The following is a 27,342-nucleotide window of genomic DNA, read 5'->3' as shown; positions in this document are numbered from 1 at the left end:
GTCTGTGAACAACTTTTCCAGTCTCCTAGTTAGACAAGGGCGTTGGTGAGCAGTCGGCCGACCTTTTGCCCCTTCATCACTCCTGGACTTCAGAGGAGGCTGTGGAGTTGCAAGTGTGGACTGATGACATAGTTGAAAACCACAGATGACAGTGTCGTTAAATTCACTTTTCTTGTTTCATGAGTAATAACTAGACTATTGACCTTTCTTCAGAACTGGACTTGAGTTGCCAATGTGAAATTTGATATCCACTGAATTACAGGAAGTAAGATGTATCCCTAATAAAAATGCTCTCCACCTCATGCCGATACATCTGCTGACCAATAAAGATGCAAGATCAGAGTGCTTCTAACACTGTTTCTAGTAGTCTAGTAAGGCAAATTAAAATAGATGATACAGAAAATCAAAACAGCAAAAGATGCCATGGTATTTGGAAAAACGCAGACTTCTAAACTCTTTAAAGTCATAGTTATGGTTACTGATGATTTCAAAACCTTTGGTGATGGTATGTTATGTCCTTCATGAAAATGTGCTTTTGTGCTCAGGATGTAGCTTCAGAGAGCACTTGGCTAAGCTAAGTACAGTGAAGACCTGGGTTTGATCCCCAGAACTGACACCCCAAGGACCAGAAGGGTGTTCTGTGGGCATCCTCAATCTTTGAACAGCACTAGTAGTCTGGGCACTAACCCACCCATCCCTGCACACAGACAGACAGACAAGAAGAAGAGTTCTTCACCACACACGCTGCTGCTGTCTCCTCGCTGTGCTGTGCACTCACTCTCCATTGCACCACACACGCTGCTGCTGTCTCCTCGCTGTGCTGTGCACTCACTCTCCATTGTACCGTTGCTATAGAAGATGGTGCTAAAGCTCTCTTCAGTGTTTGAAGTTTACAAAGGACCGAGTCATAAGCTGTACATCTCTGGGAGATTTGCGGAAATCTGACTCTTTAAAAAAGGAACTGTCCTGGGAGTTGGAAACTCTGCACTGTGTGTAGACACTTTTAGCAATAAAGCACAGGCTGAGAATGCAAAATAATAATAATAATAATAATAATAATAATAATAATAATAATAATACCCTTAAACTATATTTACTTTACTTGATTTGATCTTTAAAGCATAGAGAAGCCCATGTTAATACAGAAATGTTTAAATCTTTGATTATTTGTCATGGAAGCATATTTTTAAAGGTATATGCCCATCTTAGAGTAATGCTATTACATTTAAGGGTCTGTTCACAAGTTAATCAGTGAAAACAGAAGGCCAGTTTAGAAGATTCCCACCATGCAGTAGGAAATATATAGGCTAGGGTTTGCAGTGCTTGTGTATATGGGGACCTAAAGGACATAGAAATGGATCCATTTAAATTCTTAGTGTATTAATTTAAATCCTGATCCTCTTCCACTGACTAGCTTTGTGACACCTAATTAATAGCTTAATCTCGAACAGTCTGTAAAATGCGGCTGTGTGCTACATTGTGTGTTTCCATTAGACAGGGAGAGTGAGGGGTAGAAGTGCAGTGTGGAGCTCTATGACTGGCACCAAGTACACACTTAATAAGTTAATAAACAATAACAATAGTAATACTTACAGCTCTACTTCCGCTAGTAACTTTTTATAGTAATGATTTCTTGTCTGTTTCCCTTTAAAAGTGTTGTTATTGAGAAGGGGAACTTTGAAACTAAAGCACTTACTTTGTTGTTTGGTCCCTGGTGGGTGTTCTCATGCCTGAGATGCTCTTCTGAGTGGCTGTCTTCCGTTTGTTACATAGCAACCTCAGGCGATTGCTTGGGGATGATGTGTAAAAGTCATCTTGTGCAGCATAGACTGTATATTGAAGGATAGTAGTATGCACTTATCTCAGTTTATTCTTGGGCTCTACCTTGCAAGTTTTTATGTATGGGTTGTAGGAATTAATCAGTTGTATATAAATCATAAGCACTCAGAGCTGTCAAACCACAGTGCTTTTAACAATGTCACTTTTTGTTGGGAAAGATGATCTTAAAAAAGTATTGTTGAGTCATGAGTAGTGCTGCATGCCTGTAATCCCAACACAAGAGACGTTGAGTCAGAAAGATTATGAATTCTAGGTCAATCTGGGCTACATAAAGAACTCAAGGCTAATGCAGGATTGCTTGGCTCGGCCTGGTAGGAGGGGACTGGACCTGCCAGGACTGAGTCTACCAGGTTGATCTCAGTCTGTGGGGAAGGCTTTGCCCTGGAGGAGATGGGAATGGGGGGGGCTGGGGGGAAGGTGAGGGGGATGAGAGGGGGGAGAACAAGGAAATCCGTGGCTGATATGTAGAACTGAATTGTATTGCAAAAAAAAAAAAAAAAAAAAAAAAAGAACTCAAGGCTATCTTAGGCTAGAACTAGATGATAGAACTGTATCTAAAAAAACAAAAATTAATAATTTAAACAACTAAATAAAAATCCCATTTTCAGTCAGTAAAAGTATTCTTATTTCTAAAGCTTTGGTTATAATGAACTTTTCAGACACATGTCTTTTGCTAATCATACTGTGTCCTTACTAAATTTCATGTATATTTGTTAATTTTCTTTTTTGGAAGACTTTAGTTTCCCACTCTCAACTCTATTGTGTGTTCTTTCCCAGAGCATGAAGGGGAGAAGTAAAAGCAGCCATGACCTGCTCAAGGACGATCCGCACCTCAGCTCTGTCCCCGCTGTGGAAAGGTCAGTGCAGTTACCAGTCAGTGCTGGAACCTGACTTCCTGCTTTTAGACTTCATCTCATTCTCCTGCTGTCTTTGTTAGCAAGCAGAGCCCCCACAGTACATTTCTTAAGTCTAGCCAAAGCAACAGTACATTTTGATAAGTGATTAATCTTAGGCTAGTCTGAATACTAGAAGCTTGTAATAATTTCATGTTGCATTGCTAACTGTCTTAGGGGCATTTTTGTTTGGGGATAATGAGTAAGCACGAGAGTGCAAGGTTACTGGAAGAAGTGACCACATTCGGGGCCAGTTTACTGTGTGTACGTTCTTACAACTGTCGGAGTTGACAGAGACCTGCCTTAATTGTCTTTGTTGCTTCTGTTTAAGAGGTGGGATGTTAATTAGTGTTAAATGTATTAATTACATGTGATATATGGGCCATTGTCTCAGACTAGGATAAAATACTGTTGTAATGAGGTTAGCTCATCTTCAAAAATTCTGTTTCAAAATAATGTTTTCTTGGTATCCTTTAATTCGTAGGATTTGGTCTCTTTATAGCCAGAACCTTTTAAGCTATAGGAAAATCATTTTCTGTAAATGGGACAGCGTGATGGTGGATGTTTATATTTGAAAAAAAAAAAAATCCAGAGAATTCTCTTATCTGCTAATGGAGCATGTCTCTTCCTCTGTTTGTAAAAGGTGACTCCTTTGGAGCATGTTCCCATCTGTGGTACAGTGCCGTTCTGAGAGTGCTATGGTGGAAAAACAAAACAGGACGTTAATTCTAGCAAACTAGTTTTAAGTTCCAGTCTACACTTTATATAAATGAATACTTCAATTAGTTTCACTTTGAAGCTAAAATGTATTTGTTTTACTTATTTTTGTAGTGAAAAAGATGATGCAACAGGAGATTTAGAAGATGTGAGTATTCATTTTAGTACAAATATAGCTTGAACAATTTATAGATAGGTCAAAGTTTTACAAACACATTACGTCTTCTTTAAAAACATATAAATATATGCAATTTTTAAAATGAAAATAATTTCTTTTGCTATTAGAATATTTACTTCCAAATAGATTTGCATATTTCCCCACAGAATTGCAGTCTTATATGTGAATTTCTGTCTTGCCTTTTCTGCCTGTCACATAACATTGTATGAATACTCTACGTTCAAATGTTATAATTTTATTATGTTAAAAGTTTAAATGTGATGAGTGAGCATCCTTTATGCTATTTGGGAAGTGCATAGAGGAGTTCTTTATAATAGTATATTCCTTTTTATACATTTATATGAGAAGGTTCTCTTTTAAGATTGTATCTTTATTACTAGCTAACAATGATAAAAAGCAGAAGGGAAGACCTGTGAGATGGCTCAGTAGGTAAAGGTACTTGCTGTGGAGTCTGAGGACAGGAGCTCAAGCTGTGGCAAGTGTGCATCTACACACATACACACACACACACACACACACACACACACACACACACAGAAAAAACTAAAATAAACAAAAGGAAAATTTTCTTGTATTATGTAAATGATACACTTTTTCAAATTATATAATACCATGTTAGGATAAAACTTATTAAAACGTATATTGCATAATTCAAAAGAAAATACATAATTTAGCATGTAAAGAGATTTATGTATTCCATAGTCTGAAAGGGGGTTCTCTGATTAGCTGTAGCAGAGAGAATGACTTTGTGAGGTAAACGTTCCTGGGAGAGAAGAAACTTGGATCTTATAGGAGACTAGACACTAACTCGGTCATAGAAGAGGAGGTGGGAAAGGTGGAGGGTACAGCATCTCTAAAACTAAGCAGAGATTATACCTTGTTCAGGAAATGCTAGCTGAGCTTTCAGGTTTGAAGAAACTTGCTGTGTGGAGAGATGAGAAGCCGGAATAGAAAAGGAGCCACCAGTGCCAGTGTCCTGAGTAAAAGAGTTTGGTATATTCCAGGAGCTGACAGCAGCAGGCCACAATGACCAGTGTAGTGACGAGGAGCGTGGGGTGGGAAATGAGGGGCTGGCATGCTTGCACAGTGTCATAACCATGCTAAGGAGTTTGGGTTTCATCTGCAAGGTCATGAATAACAGTTGAAGGGTCTTGGTTCAAACGAAGGGTGCTGCGGTCAACTTTGCCTTTGAGAAATCATCACTGGCAGTCTTACAGAGGCCACCTGAGCAGAAGCAGGCCAGGGTCCAGGGAGCCGTGGAAAAGATGCTGAAGGAGGAATGCTTGAGGAGGGGGTGAGGAAGGACTCTGAGATCACCACAAGTCTCTGGCTTGGCCTTGTTAGCAAGGTACCAAAGACAGAACAGGCTTGAGGCTGGGTGGTAGATGAAAATTAATGAACAATTTGTATATTTTTGAGATGAGGTATCTTAAAGATATCTGATTACAATATTATGGGCTAGAAAATATGAGTTTGCTCTTAAGTTTATGGGTGGGGTGAGGACACTTAAGGACAGTATTTGGTCTCTAGCCTGTTTTAGGACCCAAAGCCTTTTCATCTGTGGGTCCTTTCCCCAGAAAGTGTCCTATACTCACAAACAGAATCTTATGACTTGGCAAGAGATTTGTTTTATTTCTGCTGAGGCCCAGACATGACAGGTCTGTGTCAGTGTTTAAGAATAACTTAACCACTTTGCTGAATACATGCAGTTTTTATCCACAGAGATTTGGGGTTTAGTCAGTCTGCAACAAGACTTGGGACTATATGTAATCAAGCAATAATTTGATTGATTCTGTACTAATACCTTCCACATATAAAAATCAATATAAGTGTATACATATGTGGGTATTTTTTTTTTCTTTTTTGGTTTTTTGAGACAGGGTTTCCCTGTGTAGTTTTGGTGCCTGTCCTGGATCTCTCTCTGTAGACCAGGCTGGCCTCTAACTCACAGAGATCCACCTGGCTCTGTCTCCCGAGTGCTGGGATTAAAGGCATGCGCCACCGCTGCTTGGCTTGTTTTATTTTTTGAGACAGGGTCTCACTATATCGTCCTGGCTGGCCTGGAACTTGGTCTGTAGGTCAAGCTGGCTTTCAACTCTTAGAAAAGGGATTACCTCTGACTCTGCTTCCCCAGTGCTAGGATTAAGGGCATGTGCCATTACACCTGGGTGGATTTTATCTTTAATAACGACATGGGGAGTCAGAGAACCAGACTTTGAAAAACACTGCTGTGGGGTTCATAATCCTCAAGTCAGGAATCCTGTCTCACTGTGGCTTGGCAGGCCAAAGAGTCACAAGAGATTAAAAAAACCCTTTGTGTAGTTTCTTCTTTCTCTCCCTTCTCTCTCCTCTTTAGTGATTCTGGGAGCTGTTCTAAAAGATGACTAAACTAAGAGGCAAATAGACCAGACTTAGCTGTCATGGAGTATTCTCCTGAATTGTCTGAGAAACAAAAAAACTTGTAAATAATATGTGCTGTAGAAATCAGGAGGAAAAAAGAGTATGAGGTGGGAAGGTTTTGTTTTGGTTTGTTTTCTCTCTGTTAATAGTATGGCCAAGAGAGGAAAAAGGAGACATTCAGTTATCTAGAATAAGAGCGTTTCAGGTTAAAGAGAATGACTCTAAGGAGATTATGTCAGGGAGAAGGTAGACAGCTTCGGGTGAGCTGGGGACTCATTGTAAAGCTTTCAGAGGAGCAGTGACTGCTGTGTCTTAGTTAGGAGCCTAAGGGGGTTTGGTTTGGTTTGGTTTGGCTATGGTGCGGGCAGTCTGATGAGTTTTGCCCCAAGGTGCTTAAGTCTCAGCATCTGCAGTGCCCCCTTCTCTTTGAATGAATTCCTGGTTGATGTTATGCTGGACAACTGCCTCCAGAACCACATATCCTACTGGGATAAGGATAAGACTGTATAGACACAAGACCCTGAGCGGGACAGAGGAAGTGCTATACAGAAGAGCTGCTGTAAAGTGAGCCCATTATCCATCTTGGGATCCCAGTGTGTTTTTAGCCTAGAGCAGAATGCAGGGGTTATCCCAATGGGAGAACAGTCTTCAAGCCCTTACTAGTTCAAATCTAAACAAAGCTGGCCTGGAACCCAGCAAGCATCTAGGTTGAGTCTCTGGAAGTGCAAGGGGAAACCGAATGCCTGGAAAATGCTCACTTGTAGTTTTTACAGGATGGAGAAGATGAAAGTGCAGAGCAGGATGAATCCATTGATGGCGATGAAAAGAACCTGATGAGAGAAAGAATTGCAAAAAGGTTAAAGAAAGACACAAGTGCAAATGTGAAGTCAGCTGGAGAGGGAGAAGGAGAAAAAAAGCCAGCCAGCCGCAGGTGAGTCGACCACTATGCTTTGGGCATCCATACTTCTGTCTTTATACTTCTCTTCACCTGGGACTGAGTACTCCACTCACTAATTTTTAAACTCAAAATAGCATAATATTTGTTCATTTTTAGGTTGTGGAAAATCAGCCCCTTTTGGGGCCTAAAAAATAGAGAGACCAGAATTCAAGTAACTTTAATGTACAGTAAATAGTATATTAGCTGTTTGTACAAAATTGTGTTTTCTCAATAGTAATGAGAACTTTGAGTGATTTGTATGAGAAAGACATTCTCAAAAACTTTAGCTGAGTAAAAATTGTCCAAACTGGTGAATAAAGTGGCCTGAAACCATCCTTAGACAGCTTTTCAAGTCTGATTGGCTAAAAAACACTTGCCTCTCTGATCATTGGCATTATAAAATAAATTGCAGTAAATGCTGGAAGTACTGTCTGGTGTTAAAAGTTTGTTGGATTTTGTGACTTAATGCTTTCCTTTTTTGAAATTCAGCTCAATTAAAACCCCCTCCCTTCCTATGTGATTCTTTATTGCAACTCTAAAATATATACATCTTAAATATCACTGCTTTACAAAGTCATGGGATGTCTTTTCTTCAGTTGATCTATGCAATACAATAGAAGTACATAAAAATAACTTGTGTATGTGTTTCCCAGCCTCATGTGGGAAGCTTTAAGATCAAGGCATTTCCTTTGCAGAGGTCCCTCAATATTTGCTTTGTTTAACCAAAAATAAAAGTGATCCCCAGAAGTGTCTACTGATGACATAATTTTTGTGGTCAGAAATAAAATTTAGAGCCCGGGATGGTGGCACACACCTTTAATCCCAGCGTTCTGGAGGCAGAGGCAGGCAGATATCTGAGTTCAAGGCTAGCCTGGTCTACAGAGCAAGTTCCAGGACAGTCAGGGCTATACGAAGAAACCCTATCTAGAAAAACAAAAACAAAGAAAAAAGAAAATTGATGAAAGTTCTGACTTAAAAAAAATTCCTATTGGTCATGATTTTAGAAGCTCTGAAGTCAAAGATAGGACTGCTAATAAATTTGATTTTTTTTTTCATATGGTGGAGACCTATGATGTCTCTTTTTCTTTTTCTTTTTTTTTTCGAGACAGGGTTTCTCTGTGTAGCTTTGCGCCTTTCCTGGAACTCACTTGGTAGCCCAGGCTGGCCTTGAACTCACAGAGATCCACCTGGCTCTGCCTCCCAGTGCTGGGATTAAAGGCGTGAGCCACCACCGCCCAGCCGGATGTCTCTTTTTCAAACAATGCTGATTTCATCATAGAGTCTAAATTACCTCCCCAGAGCTTAGTCACCGCATAGCATCATGTTGGAGGGCCATTGACATTTGGTAAGGAGAGAAGAGACTGAAAGATGAGTTAGGAGGCTTCTGTGAGTGTCTGTGCCTGAGAGCTGGTAACTGCCTGAAATAGTTACTTTAAAGCAGTGGTTCTCAACCTTTGGGGCAACCCCTTGGGGTCCAATGACCCTTTCAGAGGGTTTGCTTATGACCACTGGAAAACACAGATTATTTACATTACAATTCATAACAGTAGCAAAATTACAGTTACGAAGTAGCAACAAAATAATTTTATGATTAGGGGTCACCACGACATGAGGAACTGTATTGAAGGGTCACAGCATTAGGACAGTTGAGAACCACTGCTAAAGGGTGTAAAGAGTGATGTGATATTTGAATCAGAGGTACTGTTGATCTTGTCATTTTGTCTTGTTCTTATGATGATTTCTTACATAGTCACAACCTAGAAAATATCTAGTTATCTTATCAGTTTCCTGTTTTTATAAATGAGTATAATTTGCATATTTTAAATCATAGAATATTAAGTTTATGAGTATTTTGTACGTTCACTGTATTAGGAGAAGAACCTTTGTTAAAGTACTTGCCAGTCTACCAAGGAAGTCAATTTAGGAAAATTAATTCTCTAAAAGTGGTCTTAAAATTTTAAGTAGAAGGAGAAAACTGATGCTGGCCAGTTGTCCTCTGACTTCCACATTTGTGGAGGTCAGTTTAAATAAATATACTTACTTTTTAAAGCTTTGGGGAAATATAAGCATTATGAATACTAATTGATTTTATCTTTTAAGTATAGCAATTGGTATATATTCCTAGAAAACATGAAGCAAATAACTATTTCTCTGTTCACTCAAATGTTTTCAATCCACATCCTTTAGCCATGCCTCAAAGCTAACCAGTATTCTTGTTATAGGGTCATAGAAACCTTAAACTCCCATTTACTCTCATGTGCACCCAAGGCTGGATAACAGTTTAAGATGCACATGCCAACCCTGGTTGACAGTTAAGGTAGTACCTTTTTATCTTTTGGAGATGGAAATCTTAGCTGAAAGCTTAACTGTAAGGAATCCTTTTTTGCCTGTAGGTGGCACTCAGTGGCTACAAGTTCATCATGTAAAAACCAAACTGACTATTCTGCCCTGCTTATTTATTTCTAGCCTTTGTGTTCTGCTTCAAAATAAATAGCTAGATACTAAAATCAGACGGAACAAGTAGACTAGTCAAATATCATTTGTTGTGATGATTGCAGTCATTATGTAACCACTGTCTTTTATTGTATAATTTCTTAATCTTTAATGTGTAAAAATGCAATCATAGTTCCAAGTGGTTAGACACAAATATTAAAGTCAAAGATGAAGACCTTGTGAATTAGTTAGGCTTCAAATTATGAGATATGTTATTATAAAGTTATAAGCGATATATTAATAACTCCTAAGGCCTGGATGAACACTTAAATTTCATGTAACTAACTTTAATCCCTCCTATCTTCCTCTGTTGAATTTGCAATATGTGACTATGATGTCTCATGGAATTTTGAATTATTTCCCCTCTATGATTTCTAGACTTCTCAAAAAAAAAAAAAAAAAAGTTTAAGTCCCAGACTTGAGTGTTGTCACACACATGTTCTGCTTTTGATTCAAAGTCACATTTAAAAGTGTAAATTTTCCATGGTACATAAATTTTGTTTCTTCCTTTTGCAAATTAAAAAAGGTAGCTTGATAATTAAATTTCTAAACAATAAAGATAACACACTTTAAAAATGATGGTACAAATTTTAAAGGATAGTAAAATTTAAAAGATCAAAGCACGTGAGCCTTCCAGCCAGTTAACTTAAAGCCTTAGAACCATCACCTACCGTCTCCTCAGACTTTTACAGGCAATGAATGGAACTGAACAGTCGGAGGATACAGTTTGCCTTTGCTTTCTCTTGTCTTGTGGTGTGGACTGAAGCAAGGAGTGAAAAAGACATAAAGAAATAGAAATGCATGGCTTCAATTCTGGATAATTGGTCTACACATAATACTTGCAATAATTTATTTAGTCTGGAGTAATAGTGATCTAAATATATTTTCAGGAAATGTTTTGGCTGAACACTGTGTACTAGGCTCCGGAAACCTGAAAATACAAGAGAAATGGTTTCTGTTTGCAGATGTTCATTGTGTAATTGGTGGTGTGTGGATGCATCTCCCAACGTTCAGGTGCAACAGCGCTGAGAGATGGAGGACTGAAGGAGTGATTATTAGGGCACAAGGGCAATCACACTAATTAATGTGATTACTCTAACAGTGGGTTAGTTATCTGGGCAATGGACTACTGATAAAAAGAGTTGACACATACAGAGAAGGCCCTCTCCAGCTGCACCTGGCTTAAACTTGACCTTCCTAGACTTAAGAACGAATTATTTTGTTCTTAACAAACACAAATCATGAAAAATTAAGAATTGTAGAAAGTAAATATGGCAGGTTCTCTACTAGACATGCGTGCCAAGTGTCGTGGACAATGAGAAAGTGGTAGATATCTCAGAAAAACATCAAAGGCCAACTTGGGAAAAGCAAGAGAGGTGCAGAGGTGCTGGTCCATGCCTGCAGATCTTCCTGGGCTGCAGAGCATGTCAGATACCCCAGGGTTCCTATGTGTCACCCCGATTCTAGTAAGAGCAAGCATCTTTTGGAGCCCCTGTTTAAATGCTAGCACTTGTGCGTCAAGCTCAGTTCTTTAGATTAATGCTGCTGGGCTCCCCAAGCAGACTGGGTGGTTTGTTTTACTGTCTTTACCTGTTATGGTTAAAATTGTGGAATAGTATCGGTTCTAATATAAACCATATTATACTTTAGTATTTCTGGCAAGTTTCCTTTATCATTCTGTTTGGAGCTTTATTGCAGGAATTTGGGATATTCTCAACAAAACTGTTTCTTGAACTGTTCGAAATAATATACCACTTTAAAAATACCAAGTCAGTTCACTGAGAACTAGTTAATCCATATGCAAGGGGTCACCTTCAAACTAACCCCCTCACTCCCCATAGACTTGAACTTAAGTGCTCCAGAAATATGACAGCTCTGCTGTTTTTAAAATTAGATTCCGTATGGCGGACAGGAAGCTGTGAAATGCACACTGAGGGAAGAGCGTCCTGTCAAAACAGGCAAGAGGCATTTGCATGTCTTTAGAATATATTTATTTATATTACCCTTGAGAGTTGCAATCTATTGATCTTGCAACATCTGTTGTTTATGGGGAATAGGGTTGTACATCTGAAATGTATTACTGAAATTTTACAGGAAAACATTCTTTAAGTCATTCAGCATTTGATAAAGTATTTTCTACCCTGGAAAATGGATTTCCATTGAAGAACTTTGAACCACTGGTTGCTTTCTTGTTGTCCCCAGCTGCTCACTGTGAATTCACCTGTTCACTAAACAGGCAAGTACAGTTGCTGTAAGAAAGAAGAGAAGGGTCATCAGTAATTCAGATGTCTCTGTTTACACAGAGTACGTAACATTGTACAAGGACCTGAGGGAAATTATGGCTAGTGATTCTGTCTAGGTCAGTCTTCTCTGTTCCCCGTTACTCTGCCCCAACTCTTGAGAGTTTTGCCACCCTTCAGGTAACTCCTGGATTTTCCATGTTCATTGAGTATATTTAGGTTTCTCAAGCCAGGGAGTTGTTCTGGGTTTCGACAATTACTTATTGTACTTTTCCAGTATGGCTAGGCACTTTGCCAAGTATTTTTCCACCACAAGGAAACTACAAGGTATACTTTGTGTCGTTATCCTTGTTTTGACAAATGAAACAGAAACCTAAATACTAGACTTCTAAAATGTAAAGTGTCTTGCCTTTTGTTCATGGCTACATGGTAGCAAAGCCAGTACTCAGGTTATGATCTGCACCTCTTCTCGCCTAGAGAATAGGATCTAGGCAGATGTGCCCAGCTGAAGAGAGCCTGGCATGGGAGTTTTCTAGCAGGGAGCACCAAGTTCAGTGAAAAACATATTTCTGGAAGTAAGATGGAGAAGTGATTGAGGAAGACACCAGGACATTAACCTCTGGCCACCCACACAGGCCAGTACACTCAAATACAGCACACACACACACACACACACACACACACACACACACACACACACACACGGTTAGATAAAGAGAGACAGAGAGATGAATAAATAATTTGAGGCAATCCCCTCAGATAAATAAGTAAGTGTATGTATGTATAAATATATAAATAGACAGGCAAAATTTTCAATAGCTTGAAACAGCTCTTGTCTTGCTCTGGTGAAGAGCTCCGGGTCAGCGCCATATTGTCTTCATCGAAGGCCTAGTGCAGCTTCTTTCTGGGATAACAACATGGCAGAGGGGAGAGTGATGATGGACTCATGCTAGCTCAGGTTTCTGCTGGGAGGCAACATATCACTTGGTCATCTCAGAAGCTAAAGCAGGCACTGTGGTTAAGCCTGGTGTCCATTCAGTGAAATTTAGCCCCTTCACAGGCAGGAACAGGAAATGGCTAGAACAGCCATGGAATCTACTGTAGTTTCTGCTTTGGTCAGGAATTCTAGGGATACCTGTGATTATGTAGTAAGTTTCATCATCATCTTTCTGCCGTTTTTGTCTTGCTCCAAAGCAGAGAAGTAACGAAGACTATATAGTCATCATTACTAGAATTTCAAAAGGGGTGTCAATTTCTAGTTATTGAAGTCTTTTTCCAAAGTGGTTCTGTAGTTCACCTTCTTACCAGTCTTTATGTAGGAATAAGGAAGATGACACTGGATGTCTTCCATAACTTTGAGAAGTGCTGGAGAAACCCCTCACATGCACAGAACATTAAATTATAACTTCCTGGTGAGGTACCTTAAGGATCATTTCCTTGTAATGAGTAGAAATGCATTCATATTAGCTCAAACTCAGGAGTTTCTGCATGCAGGATCAAACTCCAGATAAAAGTATTGCTGTGGCTCTTCCTGACAAGCAGGTGTCAGAACGTTCCAGCTTTTCTTCCTCTGTAGCCGTGGACTCTACTTTTCTCTGTTCTTTTACTTTTCTGTAAGCCTGTTTCCCTGTAGGGCAGTAATTGGTTTCCTAGCATACACAAGCTCTTCAGAGAAAAATTGTCTTGATTTGTGTCCCAAATACGATCACCCAGGTGACAGAATCTTATTGACAGAATCAGGCTTAGGTCTGATGTTCACTCACTTATGGCATTGATAGTAGAGAGGAAGTGGGAAGCCATGGGTTTTGTGGGTACATCAAGGTCAGCTAGCCCTTCATCTGTCTTCCCTTTTACTTAGTATTCCAGTGTTTAGCGGAACTCATAACTGCCCAGATAAAAGATAGTCACTGTTCTCCTTTGTAGCTGGGAGTGGCCATATAACCATATTCTGATTAATGAGGTAAGGGAAAAGTATGCCACACTGTGGAGCAATTTTTTTAAAAACAATGAATTTTATTAAGCATGGAGTGGCCTAAAATTTATTATTAGTGGTAGTGATGGTAATGGTAATGGTGGTGGTGGTGGTAGTAGTGGTGGTAGTAGTAGTAGTAGTGGTGGTGGTGGTGGTGGTGTTTTATTAGGCTCAATGGTTAAGAACATGTGCTGTTCTTGCAGAGGACCTGGGGTTGGTTCCCAGCACCCACAAGGCAGCTCACATCATCTGTAACTCCAGTTGTGGGGGATTCAGTGCCCTCTTCTGGCTTCTGTAGGTGCCAGGCATTCACATGGTACACTGAATATGTGAAAGCAAACACTCATAGACATAAAATAAAATTTTCTTTTTAAAAATCACTTTTATTCTTTGAGAACTTCATGTATGTATGTATGTATATATATATATATATATAGATAGATAGATAGATATAGATAGATAGTGTACTTTGATCATATACAACCCCCATAACCCCATTAAAACTCCCTGTGGACTCAACCTTCCATCCCCCCATGCCTCCCAACACAACAGCTCCCAACATCATGTACTCTATCTTTATCATTTTATATCCCACTGAGTCTAGTTAGTGCTGCCCAGGTACAACTGGGTGTGGGCCTATCTACTGGAGCATTAGCAACCTACCAGTGGCCACATCTCCAAAGAAAAATGACCTGCTTTCCCCCAGAAGCCATCAGCTGCAAATAACTCCTCAGCTAGGGGTAGGCCTTGTGATCCTCTGTGTTACCCGTGCTGGAATTTTGACTGGCTTGATCTTGTACAGGTAAACACAGCTGGGTGAGTTTATGAGTGTGGTAGGTAGCATTGCCGTGTCCAGGATGCAGCAGCATCTCGTAGTACTCTTCCCCATCCTATAACTCTTACATCCTTTTTTTTCATGGTACAAATGATAAATTATATTTATATAGTAAATAAGTATGAACAGTCAACACAAATCCAAAACCAGTCACCAAGCCTGGCACTGGGAAACACTGGGTGACTTCCTTCAGGATGTTCATCAGGAAGGGCGTGGTGGCATGTGTGCAGCACACGTGGCAGTGACCAGTGGCCCTTATAGTCAGCACAGCAGGTAACAGGGGCATGCACTGGATGGCCTGTGGAAGGGAGGAGTCAGGGGCTATTGGGGTTGGGTCTCAGTCAGAAGGGCTCTTGTCTTCTGCAGCAGAGTCACTGGCCTGATTCTTGCATTCTTTCTGCTTCTTCCACAATGTTCCCTGAGCCTTGAGGACTGGGTTGACACGGATGTCCCATTTTGGGCTGAATATTCACAGTGTCTTATTCTTAGTTATGAGTCTCCATGTTAACCTCTGCCAGCTGTATCAAGAACTCTCTCTGGACCAAGTTTGAAAGCAGTGCATATCTACAGGCATAAACATAAATACTTGGAAGTCAGTTTGACAATACAAACATTTAGCAAAATATCAACAGTAGGTTCCTGTTTAGCGGCTATGACCTCCGCAGCCATAGACTTTTGACCAGGTTTATAGTACCAGTTATACATTTTCTCCTGTGTCTATCAGAAAGTTGTTCGTTGCCCCTAAAACAGTTATGTCAGTATTGCACCAGTAGGCACCTATTTGTCTGCAGGTCACTGCTGTAGCATGTGGGGTCCAGACCCTTGATGTCTTTTCTCCCAGAGGGTCTCCATAGTGCTTTCTGGTACTATAAAAGCTAGCCAGCATGAAGGAAGTTTCTCAGTCAATTCAAGATTTATTGTTTTATATTCTGCAACCAAAGTGTGTGGCCTCTTCAGCAGTAGCGTCTCAGTGTATAGTTGTGGTAGGCAACCGAAGACGGTGACAGTAGCACATGTTGTTTTAGAGACCTGTGGGACCTTTTTGAGGGAGCTAATCCGTTCCTGGCACTGAGGTTTCCATTTAATAACCCTTGTCTTCTGGGAACATTATTGTCCACCCAGGCAGGTTACCTCCACTCAAGCTCTTTTTTATCTTTTAAGTAGATTTTGTTATTAGCTTACAAAGCAGTGGGGCTTAAGAATTATTAATATGTCCTTAGTTTTTCCGTTCCCTGCTCTCACCTGACCCCTATACCCTCACCCCCATCTTCACTTAAACCTGTAGCCCCCCAGTGTTCTCCTCACTCTTGTTTCCTATCACATGGATTCTAGTGTCCTCTCTGATTACATTTTTCATTGGGTTGCAGTCTGTCTCCATGTGGCCTTTTCATGCTTCTCAAGCAGTTTTTGTGTTTTCCTTTTTTTGTTTTGTTTTGTTTTACGAGCCAAAGAAGAGGCTATCTCCTTGACCCCTTCTTCCTCCTGCTAACCTCTACCCTGACATGTAGACTGCAGAAGGGACCTGCATTCTTAGGACTGTAGGAACCAGAGTTCCGGCTTGAATTTCGTACTCTGAACTTTTTTGACATGAGCCAAAATAACCCTCAAATTATGTCGATCATATTATTTGGGGTTTCTGTTCCATGAAGCAGAAGCTCATTGGATGTGAGTGATACAGTCAGACTGCTTCTTTCAGGACTATGAGTAAGGCAGGTCCTCTAAGGTGGGAATGAGCTCAAGGAGATAGGAGCTGCTTATTGATGAACAACTGCTTCATTGTTTCTGATAGCCGCCTTGTTGATTTCCTTATTTTTCCCAGAAGATACTCATTTTAAATTTGCAACATTCAGCATTTCTGACTGCTTACTTTTAGAGGATAGCCTTGTTATTTCATTAAGAAAACCGAAGTTGTGAGAGAAAATGTTTTCATTTTTTTTTCTTCCTACCAGCAAGCCTACCATTCTGTACCTGAGTCCATGTTCATCTAGCAAAGGCATGGATGGGTCTTTCTTCTTGCTCATGCTTGGGTCCTCCATGCCTCTCGTTGCTCTGTGCCTCTGCAGACGTGAACCATTTTGACTTTGCTTTTGTACCAAGGATATTGGCTTCCGTGTACTGCCCTGCACACACTATGACATCAGACACCCTGCGACATCGGACACACATCCTGTGACATCACACACCCTGTGACATCGCACACACTGTGACATCGGACACACTGTGACATCAGACACTGTGACATTGCATGCACTGTGACATCGGACACACTGTGACATCGCACACACACTGTGACATTGCACACACTGTGACATTGGACACACAAACTGACGTCGCACACCCTGTGACATCGCACACACTGTGACATCAGACACACACCGTGTGACATCACACACCCTGAGACATCGGACACACTGTGACATCACACACCCTGTGACATGAGACACACTGTGACATCGGACACCCTGTGACATCGGACACCCTGTGACATCTCACACACTGTGACATCGCACACCCCGTGACATCACATACCCTGTGAACAGGTTCCTGTGCCTGGCCTTGTACTTGGTCACCTCAGCGCTCTCCTTTGAGCCACTCTCTAAACCACGCCCTCTTCTCAACTGGTCCTCGCTCAGTGCCTTGTCAGAGAGGCCTTCTCAGACTGTACTTTAGATAGAAAGAAAACAAACATTATATTCAGATCCACTCTTCTTTGAACAGACAAATCCTCACTGGTAGCTCTAGCATGTGGTTTAGGAATCTGCTTTCTAAAGTTAGGAATAGTGGCTCATGCCTGTAATCCTAGCATTTGGATGGCTGAGACAAGAGGATTACAAGTTTAAAGTCAGCCTGGGCTACGTAGTAAGATCTTGTTTCTAAAAAACCGAAAGCCAAAGAAAATCCAATTTTCAACTGAGTTTTAAAATTTAAGAAACACTAATATAGTATTTCATCAATATGAATCATCTAGATAAATAGACTTTCATCTAGATGATTAACGCTTAGGTTGTCCTTTTCAAAGCAGATACAGTATATACTATTAATAATGACCAATAAAACACTTAGGTTGTCCTTTTCAAAGCAGATACAGTATATACTATTAATAATGACCGGGTCTGAAGAAGGTGTCACAGCATTCTCTGGAGTAATCCATTCCTTTGCCACCTTGGATCGTTAGTAGTGTTACTGTCCTGCCACCGCCCTGACCGGCACTGCTTACATATACATATATTCGTAAGTACACCGTCTAGCTCAGTCCTTTCATTGTATATGTGCACATAGGATGTTTTAAAAATCATTTACCATTGCATGCACCTGTGCGAGTTTGAAACCTTAAAGAGATCTCTGTTTTTACTTTGAAGTATATTAGTGGGTTGCCAGATTTTTAAAGGTTAACTTTGTGTGTATTTGACTTTTTTTCCTACTCTGTTTTTTGTTTAATCTCTTTAATGCATTTTCCTGTTTTTACTTCCTATCGGTGTAGTTAACTTAGTGTGTTTTCCATTTTAAAATGTATGGCATTGACTTAGCTGCTTTTTAAGAATTATCTTGTTCAAACAGTCTCAAAATAGAATTGATAGGCTTCTGTTGTGACTGAAAAGTCCTTTTCTTGTGACTAAACACAGATATTAATTGACATGCGTTAACTTGTTATATAATTTCTTTCTAATTTGTGTTCTTTATTTGCTTTAGAGATTCATGAGATCAAAGATAGAAATGTACTTGACAGATAGGAAGTTAGATTTGTTCTTTCTTCTTTGCTGTGTATTTGATTTTTCTTGATTCTATAAAGAGTTTTCCTAACTTTGAACATTATGTAATATCTTCCCATTTCCTTTCCTTTGGGTAAGTGTTTAGTTTTTTTAGTTCTGTTAATCATTACAAATTATTAGAAGTTTTCTGGATATGCATATTTGTTCAAAATATTTACAGTAACTTGAAATATCTTAAAAACCAGCTTTGCGAAAAAAGTTTAAAAAAAGAACCAAAAACCCTTGCCATGGCTTCAGAGTGTTCAGGCAAATCCTGTGCTGGCCTGAAACAAAGACTGGAGTGGGCAGGGCCCTTGTGTTTGATATCTGCTGGAGGTTGGGAAGATTTAGTTTTAAGTGAAGTTTATATGTACTTGCTTTGTTACCTGCAGAAATATCCAGTAACAGACCTGTGACAGTACTTTATTATGGTGGAAGGTGAGACTTTCTAATGTCCATGCCTCTAGAGAATGGCCTAGCATTTGAAGGCTAAGAAAACATTCCATTCCTTAGCCTTACTTATTTGTTCTTATGTTCACGATTATATTCATAGATAGACTTTATTAATATTTCAGTGATGTAAAAATAATGTTATTTCTTTCTTTGTTTTTCCTTCCTTCCCTCCTTCCTTCCTTCCTTCCTTCCTTCCTTCCTTCTTTCCTCCCTCCCTCCCTTCCTTTCTTTCTCTTCCTCTTCCTCCTCCTTCTTAGCCTGTGCTATATATTATAAGACTTTTGGAATAAAATGTGCTTCCATTTTAGCAGATGGGTAAAGGTCTTTACTAGGCTTTTCTAGTCAATTAACTAGTAATGAAGATATGCCCGTTGCTTAGCCATTTCGTATTTATTAGTAGCATCGGTGACTATGCTAAATAAAGTTAAAAGCAAGTTGGTATGCAGATTGTTTTGTCTTTTCTGATATTATACCCAAATGTTGATAGAAGACAATGGCCTTGTAAAAAGACCAAGTGACCCTCCACAGTTTTGTTTCTATGGTGTGTCAGTTGATTGTAACAATTGTCAGTGGTGTGGAAGGGACGGAACATCTGCTAAAGTCCTGATGTGTGGCCTGGAGCAAAGCCTAGGGCGCCAGCCTCCAGAAAGAGAATGCAGCATAAGGGCAGGTAAACTATTCGAGATATAAATATGATTGTAATATGAAATGATAATTTAAATTACCTAAATCCAAGAGATTCCAAATCTCTTGCTATGTATAAGACTCCTACTAAGCTGGGAGTAGTGGCACCTGCTTATAACTCCAGCTGCTCTGGAAACTGAGGCAGGAGTATCCCAAGTCCAGGCATGTCTGGGCTGCAGAGTGATTTCATGGCCAGCCTGGGATAACCCAGTGAGACCTTATCTCAGTAAAGTTTTTTAGGGGCCAACGATGGAGCTCAGTGAGGGAATACTTGCCTAGTATACATTAGACCCTGAGTTCAGTCCCCAGACTGCACAGCAACTGAAAGTCACTATTCCAAGTATTTTTCATAAAACACTGGTTTATTCTTTTTTAAAAGTAAAACAACATAAAAGGCATATTTGCATTTGAAAAAAAATAATTTCAGTCTGCTTTTTCAAAACAAAAGTAGATTTGATTATTCATTGCTTGATTATTCATAGTGTGTAGATCTTTATGAATACTGAAATTGCTATAGATTAGTGTAGATGAGCACCTGCCATCTGAATAGGTTAAAACAAAATTCAGACACACAAAACCTTTACAAAACGGTAAATCAGACATGTAAGTAGACTGTCCCGAAGGGATTCACCTCACCTGATCTTTTGTAAAGGTTGGGAACTCCTACTTTTCTGACAGAGCAGTTACCCAGCCTCCATATAGCACTTTCTCTACAGCAGTCTGTCTGCTTTTCATTACTCATTACTGGTTGTTGCATTTCCATCTGATTAGAAAATGGGATTCTTTTGCATAGTTTTATACCTGGACTAGAGGAGCTTAAGCACCCTCTTATATTTTCCCTGGATCTATGTAGAAGTAACAGTCTGAGGCGGTCATGTGGTTGGGCTTACAACCAATGAGAAGGCAGATCTGGTTACCAGGTGGGGTGTTGGAATTGTGTATCAAGGATGCAGACAGTAGATGCAGGGTATAGGTGAGAGTGGTACCATGGTACCTGAAGGAGTTTGTGTACCCAGAAGGTACATGTCCTCCGGAAGGTCGGTAGAAAATCTTAGAGAAGGGGAGTAGTGCAGGTCATGACGGACCTGCCTTGAATCATGTGCTGGGAACCTGAGCTCTATTCTTTAGATGGTAGAGAACATCAAGATTGAAATGGAAAGTTATGTAATCAAGTTTCTTTTTGGAAAGGTCACCCTTGTAATGATAGGGAGGGAGCCAAGATGAGAGGTTAAGGAGGCAAACATGCTAAGGTGCACTGTTTACACTTAGCAAGCCCCCCTGCATCACCCCCAGATACTGATGATGTCATGTGGTAGATATAAAGATGCTACCCTCGCCCACAAAAAGAGCTCCCAACTGAGCCTGATGGATAACCATCTGAGCACAGTGAACTCCATATGAAACACAAGTTCAGAGAAAGCACAGTAACATTATGTAGGAGGGAGAAATTAATTTTGATTTTATGGATCAGGAAGTCTGCATGTATTAATCTGGTCCATGAAGAAGAAGTAAGGTTTGAATAAAAGGAAGTGGGTGGGAAAGGGAATTTCCAACAGAGGAAACCAAGAAAAGTACAGGGTGTTCTTAAGGAAGAATCTATTGTGACTAGAAGAGTGAATATAGTTGGAAATGAAGCTGGAAAGATAGGCTAGGATCAGATGACAAGGGAAATTTTAGGGTAATAAAGTATAAATATAACTTACTTTACTTTATATCTGTATTTGTCAAATGTACCACAACAAATATAAATCAAACTTTTTCAAATTGAATAAATAAATTTGAGAAATTTGCTCACAAGATATGATAAAAGTATCAGATGGAATAGACTATTTAGTACTCTAAATGCATAGGAAATCTCAAGTAAAATTTCAGGTTAGGTGAAGTTCATTTCCCTGAAGGTATATTTAAAGGAGGTTTATAATGCAGCAGCCGGAACCAAAACTGGAGAGTGTGTGGATAATTTTGCTAAGAAAAAGAGGAAAGCTTCTTATTTGAAATGGGTTTGCTAATATATGACATTTTCCTTGAATCAGTATTTACTATTTTTATTTCATTTGTTTAATTCTGAATGCTTATAAAACAAAAATATTACTCTTGAGAACATCTTGTTTATAATAAAAATTTTATGACAACTTCATGGAACAAAAATAACTCATCTATAAACGTGATTGTGGACATGTTCACTCAAGGAAACAAATTTAAAAGATAACATTCTAATTTTAACTAGCTAGTATATGCAACTGTCTTATTTTAGAGAGATGAATATCCTTGTTTATAATTGGGTGGCATTCATTTCTTTGGAAAACACTTCACTTTTTAAAAGATTGATGTGTTTTTTAAACGTAGCACCGACAGACACATTTCATATTATACTAAAGAAAATAAATATAAAATGTCACTTTTATAAAATTGCAATTTTGGCAATAAAGTTGTCCTATTCTGCTCTTCTGATTTTGTTAGAATATTTAAAATTTTTGAAATTTGATGTGCCAAGAGTTTTAAGGAAGTGGTTTAAATTTTTCCCAATGTGATTATTATTATGAGCAGCATTACTTGATATTTGGCATTGACAAAAAGATGAATGATTAATAAGAGGGTACTGAGGTGGTGTGTCGATTAGGAATTGGAATTTTAACTTGGGTTTTGATGACTGAAATTGAACTGGGATCTACTCCTCAGGCCTTCTGCTTGGGACAGCTGTGAAGAATGAATGTCTCATTTGTTATCTTTAACCTACAGAAGGAAGTTTGTTGATTGGCTTTGTTTCATTTTGTTTATTTATATTTTTTAGTAGGCATTTCAGTGTGTGGTTCCGATTGACAAAAAAAAATTGCTCTATATGTTAGCTTATGGATGAACTTAAAGTAAAAAGATATTAAACATAAGATTTATGTTTTACCATCATAAAATTACATTATAAATTTCTACAAAGAAAGAAAGAAATGGAGCAGATAGGTATGATGACATTTTCCCCTGTGACCATAGCATAATAGTATCTAGGTGTACAGATTTTCTAGTAATATGCAAGACAGCCAGGCCACAGCATGTTGCCACAGGAGTTCCAGGAGGGCGTTTAGGAACCCAAGTTTTAGGTCTCGCACATGTCTGTTTCTCCCCACCTCCACCTACTTGACTTTGAAAATGAAGGAATCAGGGCCTGAGGGAATGGGCAGACAAGAATGTGCTCGCCACACAACGAGCTCAGGTCCTCAGGACCCACATAAAAAACCAGACCTGGCCTTGTGCACCAGCAATCTTAGGGCTGTGCTGGGAATGTGGAGACAGGAAGAGCCCTAGTGATTGTTGATCAGCTAGTCTAGCCAAATCAGTGACTGCTATTTCAGGGAGACCCCCCCCCCCAAAAAAATAAAGTGGAGGAGTAATTGAGGGAGACAACTGACATGACACCTTGCCTCTACACAATGCATGCATTTACATATGAGTGTACACACAATAAAAACATGTACACACATATGCAACACACACACACACACACACACACACACACACACACACACACACACACGTGCATGCATGCAAAAGGAAGAAAAAGAAAAGGGAAGAATTGAGCCACCTGGAAGTGCACATCTAGCTCTTGCTTCTGTGAATTTTCTGTCTAGACCATGTAAGCAGGGAGAGGCTACAGCTAAGTTTTTCCAGTTAAAACATTTTATATGTCATTACAAGGCTTTGAAGCTAGCAGGTGTGTAATCCCAACTGTTGCTGAAACTGATTCAGATGCATTGCAAGTTCAAGATGAGCCTGGGCAACTTCCTGAGATCTGGTCTTAAAAGTGAACAGAGGGCCGGACGTGCAACTCTGTGGAGAGCAACTGCATGATGTAGGAGGCCCTCAGTTCAGTCCCCACTACCAAAAAAATGAGTCCTTGAAATACCTGTGTGGTCTATAATAGTCGGTCTGAAATCCACTTCCTCCTTCCACATGTTTAATTTGTTCCTTTCCTTCCCCCCTTTCTTCTGTTTTGTTTGGTTTTTTTTGAATTTCTGATAGAAATTTGGGGTGTTGCCTTTTGGATTTTCTTCCAAGCAGTTAAAGCTTCAAATATCCCCTCGTCACTACTTTCTCTGCCTCTCACTACTTTTGGTTTGTGATTCTGATGATCCACTTTTTTATATGCCAACTTGGCTAGGCTACAGATACCAGTTCCTCAAACACATGCAAAGCAAATTTGTAGATGTGATTAAAGCCTATAATTGGTCACTTTGTTAGGTAACACAGGTAATTCCAGATGTCTGGTGGCCTAATTCAGTTAGTTGAAAGCCTGTAAGGAATGTTGAGGTTTCTCAATCCATGCCCCCAAAGTTCCAGGCTGCCCTGCCTAATGGCATGCTTATATATAGTTTTCTCACTTCCCTAGCAGCACCCATAATCAAATATACCCATTCTTGATAATACATCCACCTCCCTGATTTCTTTATTGAAGTGGAACTGACAAATTATGCATTTATTTTCTGTTATCTCAAAATATTTCTCATTCCCTGTTGCTTCTTCCTTGACCCATGCATTGATGCAGAGTGTGCTGTTTAATTTCCAAATATTTGGGAATTTTCCATGTATTTTTCTGTTGCTGATATCTAAATTAATTTCATTGTAGACAGAGGACATGCTCTGCATGATTCTGTATAAGACTTTGTTTTTTTTTGGTTCAGCAGATGGTATAGTGTTAAAACAATAAATATTTGTGTGTTTGTTGGGGAATTGTTGGTAAATGTTCCACATGCACTTAAAAGAGTGTCAATTCTGCTAGTTGCTTAGAATGTTCTATTAGTGGCTCCTATTGTTTTAGATGACACCTTAAACTAGCATTATTGTTTAAATTATATCAAGTTATTTGAAAATTCCTTGATCAGTCATATTTTTTGAAGGGAGTGTATTCCTGAAAAACTGAGCACATAGCAAGTTCTGACTGTACAGTGCATGGATTATTCTGTATAATCTTAGTCATAATTTTTGACTTGGTTTTTACTGCAAGTCATAATATAACTGTTAGTTTCATGTTTTCCCTGTTAGCTTTACCTTCTGTGCTAATTAGAACTTTTTTTCCTTTTGATTGTCCAAGAATAAAATTTTAGTGGTAAATATTCTTGGATGTATTTAATTTTCTTCTGAATATTTGTGTGTGTGTGTGTGTGTGTTGGAATTTTTGTTTCAATTTACAATTTATGTAGCATAACGTTAGACATTTCTGCTGTGACTAGGAAAGTGGGTTAGATAACCTGCTTAGGTTTCAGTGAATTTATTGTATCATTTAAGTTTGGTATTTGCAAGGTGCCCTAGATGCTGTCTGGTCCAGTGTTTCACCCCACCTCAGAACTCATTAGATTTATCCATGTCCCCAGTTATTAAGGCAGTGTTTGTGTAAGATATTTGAAAGAGTTACACTCTGTTCCTTTTCCTGTTGTCATTAGTCATTAAAAGTTGACTCTGAGAAAGGAACTAATCTGTAGGAATCAGAGTTAAAGACATCTAAGTTAGAGTATCAGCTATGCAGTTGTTTAACTTCATGATTTTTAATGAATTCTTTAATCTCTTTGCCCTTAGTGTCTTAGGTTAAAGGAGAGGAAGCAGTACCTATCTCACTAGACTGCAGTAAGAACAAGTTAATATGCATTCAATTAATTGGAGCTGTTAAATTACATCATCTCTATTGCCTTTGTGTTCTAGGGATCACACACAAAGATATTCTCTAACATATATTCTGGAAATTTCAAGTGATTCTGAATACTGTTTGTTCATTTTATGATATGACATTTTTAATTTAAAGAACAGTAATGTAAGTTATGCTTTTAAAATAGGTGGGATGAATCATTAATACCACTGTTGTTTTCCCATTAAATAGTATTTAATTTCTGCCCCACTTAATCATTCTATGCCAAATGTACACAGTATTAGTAAAATTAAGGAAGTTTGAAGTTGCAATTTTAATTTTTTCCTATTGCACTAATTCATTTGGGATGCTATAACATAGGCAGGACTGGCTATATACAACCAAAGTTTTCTTTTCCTCACAGGTATAGAACCTGGAAAGTCTTAGATTTAGGGGTGTCAGAGTCTATGCTAAGTACCCACTTCCTTCTTCGCAGAGGGCCATTTTTATGCAATGTCTTCATAGGGCAAAAGAGTCAAGAGACATATATAGGGCCTTCATAGTTGTAAGGGCACTAATCCTATTTATGAGGATGCCAGCATTCAGAGCACAACACTAAGTTTGCAGATGAAGTCTTAGAAGATTAACTGATTTATTGAAGATCATTTTTTTACTGACAGTGTAGACAGTTTGAGTCTGAATGTAAGTGTGATTTACTTTTTCCTGTAGTATATCTTCTGAAATCTCCCAAACCACTCACCAGTCTAAAACAGCATACTATGCTTTGCAGCAGCTACTAAATTCACAGTGTCTTTCCTTGTCTACCCAATAATTAAGGGCACCTGTAAAACAACAGGCCAAGAAGTGGCCTTAAAGAAACTCATTGCAGCAGCAGTCCTCCATGTTATATTAAATGTCCATTTATCCTGTGCAGGAATGAGTAAATGTTCTGATCACAAATGAAAATACCAATAATTGGGTGGGCTGGGGGGGGAGGTGTGGGGGGGAGGCGGGAGGGGGGAGAACAAGGGAAACCGTGGCTGATATGTAAAATTAAATTAAATTATAAAAAAAAGTGAGTGAACAATGTAAAAGAAAGATGCGTGAGTGAGTGTGTGTGAGAGAGAGTGAGCTGTGGGAAAGAGCTGCTGTTACATAGTGGAGCTGTGCCTAGGAACTGTGTAAAGTGTTGTATGGTGAGAGAGCTTTATAAATGAGACGTTTAGCTGTGGCTGTGTGGAGATTTGTAACTGTGTGGAGACTAGGAAGATGAAGCTGTATAGAAAAGAGATGTAGAAGAGAAATGTATGTAAAAGAAAAACGGGTAGCCACATCAAAAATGTATGTATGTAAAGAAAGATATGTAGCTGTATGTATAAAAGATATGTAGTTGTGTGTATGTATGTATAGAAGCTGTATGTATAGAAGATACGTAGCTGTGTGGAGACAGAGTCAGAGACCATTCTTAAGATGAAGTAAAAGAGAAAGTTATCATCAGAAAAAAAAAGAAAATACTAATAATTGCATGAAATAAAAATAGATTTTTAGCCAGGTGTAATGGCACATGCTTTTAATCCCAGCACTCAGAAGGCAGAGGCAGGCAGATCTCTGTGAGTTCAAGGCCAGTCTGGTCTACAGAGTGAGTTCCAGGACAGCCAATGCTACACAGAGAAACCCTTTCTTGAAAAACCAAAAAAAAAAAAAAAAGAAAAAAAAAAAAGAAAAGAAAAGAAAGAAAAAAGATTTTTATAGCTGTTGCGTTTATCTAGGACTATTCCGTTGCAACAGATAAAAATTATTTTTCTGGCTTTAGGTTTTTTTGTAAACAACCCTTACCTGAAATATGACTCATTGTTTTAATCTTTTACTTGTGAGGTTACTTGTCAAGTCCAGGAAATTCAGTCAGTTTCCAATTTTAGAATTATTGGGTCAGTGTCAGGATATGTACTGACTGGATTTATGAATGCTTCATGCTTGCAGTTTTATTTGTATGTTATTTAGAATTTAGGAAACTTTTTCCTCTTGGAACAGGCAATATAATTAATAATTGCTTTGCCCCAATTTGAAAAATTTAATTTGGAACTATGCAAGAAGCAGCACTGGTACTAAGAATTAAACATATTCTGTATTTGTACACTGTGTGTATGTAATATCTGTGAAATATAAAGGGCTGCAAATAATTGTGATAGTGATTTCCGAGGCAATTCAGAGGAAGGAGTTGTTGAGCACGTGATTTGTGATGAGAACACATTTGAAGGTGTTTATGCTGCAGCTGTACCCTGAGAATTTGACGAGGTGACTATTACATCATATCATGCTTATGTCAGTATTGGTCTTCCATTAG

The 27,342-nt window shown here is 39.0% G+C and overlaps 1 protein-coding gene across 2 annotated transcripts in view; it reads left to right on the top strand.

Moving 5' to 3' along the window:
- Cwc27 (CWC27 spliceosome associated cyclophilin) overlaps positions 1-27,342 on the top strand; it is a 185,039-nt gene that overhangs the window by 25,686 nt on the left and 132,011 nt on the right. For both annotated transcript variants that reach the window (XR_008219496.1, XM_052743231.1), the window contains exons 8-10: positions 2,617-2,696; positions 3,564-3,597; positions 6,801-6,958. Coding sequence is in view for 1 of the 2 variants with exons in the window: in XM_052743231.1 (XP_052599191.1) it covers positions 2,617-2,696; positions 3,564-3,597; positions 6,801-6,958 (272 nt within the window). In the remaining variant the exon portion in view is untranslated. The remainder of the gene's footprint in view (positions 1-2,616; positions 2,697-3,563; positions 3,598-6,800; positions 6,959-27,342) is intronic.

The sequence above is a fragment of the Peromyscus californicus genome, unplaced genomic scaffold (assembly GCF_007827085.1).
Source record: "Peromyscus californicus insignis strain IS unplaced genomic scaffold, ASM782708v3 Scaffold_18__1_contigs__length_77618521, whole genome shotgun sequence".
NCBI classification, from domain to species: Eukaryota; Metazoa; Chordata; class Mammalia; order Rodentia; family Cricetidae; genus Peromyscus; species Peromyscus californicus.
The sequence above is the reverse complement of the archived record's forward strand: the minus strand, read 5'-3'. Positions and strand labels throughout refer to the sequence as shown.